General features: G+C 39.2%; 1 protein-coding gene across 10 annotated transcripts in view; it reads left to right on the forward strand.

Annotated features, from left to right (window-relative positions):
• Window positions 1–4,886, forward strand: part of ankhd1 (ankyrin repeat and KH domain containing 1) — a 34,349-nt gene that overhangs the window by 1,036 nt on the left and 28,427 nt on the right. For all 10 annotated transcript variants that reach the window (XM_016676138.1, XM_016676139.1, XM_016676140.1 and 7 more), the window contains exon 2: window positions 2,151–2,304. In XM_016676138.1, coding sequence (XP_016531624.1) covers window positions 2,151–2,304 — 154 coding nt within the window. The remainder of the gene's footprint in view (window positions 1–2,150; window positions 2,305–4,886) is intronic.

Below are 4,886 nucleotides of genomic sequence, written 5' to 3' on the forward strand. Positions count from 1 at the left end.
TTTTTTTTTTTTTTTTTTTTTTTTTTTTTTATGTAAACCTCATCTACTCCTCTGACCACCACGAGTGTCAGCCATATATGAAAACAGCTTGGAAACATGTTGTGATGTGACTTTCCACGTCTCATGCAGACAGACAGGTGTGATTGCATCTGTGGTAGAGTTCATTGTCACACCACATGTACATGTTCGATCTGTAATTGTAAACAAATAGGTAGCACCCTAACTTTTGGTAGATTTTGTAATGTCTGTAGCATTTCAACAAATGAAATGCAATATTTTAGAACTGCTCTGCAAGGTTTTTTTTTTTTTGTGAGCATTAAATGGGTTTTTTGACGAAAGCAGACATGCTCATTTTTAGATTGGTTGATGTTAAACACTTCACTTGCACCAACTGGCAAAGTTATTTATTTTTGTCATTTGCACCCTACCTTCAAGTTTACTGTCAGAAAGCCTGCTGGCAGGTTGTTATTGGGATGTGGAGAGATTTGACACCACAGCCCCTTGGACATCGTTCCCGTCGAGGTGCCTCCATTATACTTTTCTAACATTTGACAGAAGGATTATCTGTCTGAAAACCTAAAGTCATGACAGTCAAGTAAGGATATCAGCTGACAGCACTGTCAATATGATCTGGCTGTTTTTGTCCGAACATCTGCTTTGCAATAGTTGGAGAAGATGAGGACAATTTTGCCACTTGCACCTGATTCAGACAGTTGAATCAGGCTGCTAATATATAGCATCTTTGCTATGTTTCGAGCAGAAATAGGGCATTTGTTGTTGTGTTGTAGTCCAGTGGAGAGCTTGCTACTCTGGGCAGTAGCTAAAATCTGAGCCCCGGGATTAAGCAGATGCCATTCTAGGCCTTTCCAACTCTCTGGATACCAACACGCTGGGAGCTGTAGTTCATTTAATAGGGAAGACTGATATCCATTGTTTATCATGAAGACCTTTCAAAAATACATCTCCCATGCTCCGTTGCGCTTTATAATATAACTAAATTCCTCCTAAATGCTGAATGTTGACGCTTTTCCCATATTAGCTCTAGAGACTGAAAGCCTGCTTTAATTTTATTAAACATTTTGGAAACATTGTTGTTTTTTTAACTCCTCTGTGACATTGATTTGAGATCCATCCAAGTGAAATATTTTGTTGAAGATATTTTATAAAACAAAAAAAACAATGTTTCAGTCTATCATTGATGTAATTACTGAATAGAGAAAAAAGAAAAATGTTTATGTTTGCAGAAGGATTTATTAATTCTTGCATAAAATAGCGGTTATTTTAAGTTCTAATGATTTTTTTTCCTTCATTGGTTAATCTTATAATTTAGCTTCATAGGAATCCTTTTTATTCTGAGGTTTTGTTAGAATTTTAAATATTTAGCTGGTAAGCTGACGGTAAGTATATATACAAGTTGTCCTGATATGTTCTCCATTACCACTACTTCTTTCTGCATAGGTCACAAATGTTAAAATATTTATAAAGAGCAAAGAAATGGACAAGACGGAGAGGAACATTAAACCGGAAAATTTCAACGATATTTTATTTACGCAGATATAATCCCCCCGCCCCCAAGCATATCTGTAAATAATTTTTTTTTCTTAAAAGTTTCCTTAATGCATGTACTCCTTAGACTTCTGTGCATGAATAGATCATCTGCAATGCAAAACATGACAACAAAGTGTGCCGAAGCTCAGGTATGAGACTCTAGTGGTGAATTTGGGCAGCCGACTCTCAGCTGAATCTGACTGTGTGCAGAGGTTATAACGCCTCACCATAATAACGCTCTCCGCACTTTGACGCCGTCGTCCCTGTGCTCCTTCTTTTGCTTTCCCTCTGTTCGGAGAAACTGTAAATAAACAAGAGCCACATGCCCGGTCTTTTTATAGATGACGGACTTATGTGGAGGGTGTGGGACCTCTTTTATACGATGCAATGTAAACAGTAGTTACGGTAATGGGATACTTTAATTTACTTTATTTCCCTTGCCTGATTTGTTCTACTTTTCAGTCCCCGATCCAGATGTAGTGATGGCTGCCTTTAAGCGATGGCTTACGAATCAGATTTAGGATGACATTAAGGGCTAACTTGAAAATCAAAGCAGTCGAGCAAATTTGAATTAATCACCCACCTTTTCCTGTCTCTCCCAGGTGGAGTCATTCATTTTGGACCAGGATGACCTGGATAACCCCATTATGAAGACAGCCTCAGAGCTGCTTTTGTCCAGCGCCACAGACGGAGTCGATTTGAGGACGGTAGATCCAGAGACGCAAGCTCGACTCGAGGCTTTACTGGAAGCTGCAGGTACGACGGCTTTCATCTGAATTAATTTCACCCGCAGACGCAACACATGAGACTGTGCCGTTAAACACTGCATTAATGGTCACACCCATTTTTAATACAACTTGTCTGAAGTCATTCTTTTAACATACACTAACATTCAGTAAGGAGGACCGCACCTTTTTTTCCCTCTTAATCCCTAGAAAGGTGGAGGCCTTACATTGTTCAAAAGGGACTCTCTCTAACTTTTTTTTTAATTTTTTTTTTCCCCTGAGGTGACTTCATTTCTTGAGGTCACAGAAACATTTGTCAAATTACTACAGCGAGACCATAGCGCTTCTTTTTTTCAACCGACACTTATTTTTAAGACGGAAGGTTATAGGAACGGAGTAACCCACTCGTCTACGCTTTTCCTACTTTGCTACCGGCCCCGTCTGCTTTGGGTTGTACTCTTAAAAATCAGTGTGTGCAGTGTCACAAACGTAAAGAACTGCTTGGACGAATTAGTTGTCAGGCTTTTGTAGTTCAAGTCCAACACAATAAATAATAATGCCAATTGGATATACTTGGTGTCTTTCACCAGTTTTAGGCCTTGGTGATCGAGATGCTAAAATTCAGGGAGATAGGTGGGTTTTTATTCTGATGGAGAAGAAAGGGAAAGTGTTTAAAATGGGGGGATAAGTAAATCAACATTGCATTTGCAGCATTCATAATTTGGGTAATGTTATGATATAATCATTATTATTGAACCTACAGTAAGTGAGTTAAAGGCTCAAACAACCATATACAAACCTGAAAAGTAATTACCTTTTTATTAATACCCAAATGCACATCCACCCTCCTGCAGTATCGTCACAAAAATCCAGTTTTCTCGTTTCCTACCGCGTTTCCCCGAAAGTAAGACAGTGTCTTACTTTCTTTTTATCCCCAAAAGCCCCACTATGTCTTACTTTCGGGGTATGTCTTATATTGGGAAAAAAAAGACGCGGTGACGTATGGAGGGGGGGTGGCGCGGAAGTGGGCAGGAGGCGGCGCGCAGCTAGATGAGAGGTGTTTCCCCGAAAAGTAAGACGTATGTCTTACTTTCGGGGTACAGCTTATATTAGCCGACCCCCCTGAAACCCCCGATACGTCTTACAATCGGGGAAACACGGTAATAAAACTTTGTCCCCTGGTTCTACATGAGTTCTGATCATTTCACCCCAAGTCATGTTGTGCCTATAGTATTTTTCAGTCGTGCTGCACCCAAAATATTCAGGTATGAAATGGAGTTGTCTGCTGCGGCACATTTTGTACCGACAATGTATTAATTCAGGAGGACGTTTCGTACCTATTTTGACAACCAAGGAATTTGAGCCAGCTTTCTCTCTACTAACTATATTTATAGTTTAAAAAGAAAAGAAAAAGTGGTGTGATATCCAACCAAGTTATTGTGGCGGCATATTGTATCATATTTTATATTAGCAGACTGGCACAAATACAGGCCAAGTAACAAATTAGATGGAGGGAGCATGTAATACAATAAAAAGTTTAATTGACGTGGTTTGGGAATTTTATTTTTCATTAGAACTTGTAATCTCCGTTTAAGAAGGCCTGTATGTATTAATCCAGTCGGGCTGGGTGTCCTGGCCTCATTTGGGCTTGTGAACATTACGATGCAGATTAGCGCTGGAACACGCTTGAGCCTCCACCGCGTGCGTGGGGTTTGCGTTCAGCAGCTAATGGCTAATCTCACCCTAGTCTCCTTTCTCCTGGACTAGTCCTTACATAATCTGCCTGCGTTTTTTTTTTTGTTTTGTTTTGTTTTGTTTTGTAAAGAAACCTCAATACATTTTAATCACTTCCACCTGTGACAGGATACTTAACTTTTCTTCTTTTTTTTTTTTTTTCTAATTTATCAGAAAAAGGATAAATGTGTAATCTATGTAGGTACAGAGCATAAATAAAATAGCCAAAAGCTAGATTGTTCAGCCGGTTGCCAAGACAGTTTTTATTAATCTCGTGATCTGCACACAGATTCATCAACATAAGGTAGTTGGCAAGTGCTTGTTAACCACCAAATAAGTTCATATGATGGGTTTTCCACATTCTCAAGTTCTGTCAGTTAACATGGCACAGCTAAAACCAGGCGCTTTTGTGAAATAAGCAAATGCTTTCATCCTCTAAATTTGAGGTGGACACAGCAGCAATCGTTTATAGGGTGTCTTATGGATGCTAAATGTTTAACTTCATTACACACCCGTAACTACAGTCTAACTACACAGCTGAACTAAAATGCAAATGTTTCTTCTTCTTCCTTTTAGTGGTTTAACAATAACAATAGACCAGAACGTGAGGTTTCTTGATCTGGTAGTCTAAGTTATTCAGATAAACACTAAAGGTGCAGTTTGTGGAAGTTGTTTTAGTCTGAAGTCGTTCAGTCCCGTCTGTCATCTGTCAGTGGTGACAAGTGGAGGTGACATCATCATTAGTGAGCAAGTGTGAAGTGTGCTAAAGGTTGATGGTCAATGCTGAGGCTAAAAACGAAAGCTAACCCCATGTCGTGCTCTTTGTTGGTCTCCTGCCAAGACATTTAGCAATTATTGGATTTATAGTATTTAATTTGA

This window comes from Poecilia formosa, unplaced genomic scaffold (genome assembly GCF_000485575.1).
Source record: "Poecilia formosa unplaced genomic scaffold, Poecilia_formosa-5.1.2 Scaffold128, whole genome shotgun sequence".
NCBI lineage: Eukaryota > Metazoa > Chordata > Actinopteri > Cyprinodontiformes > Poeciliidae > Poecilia > Poecilia formosa.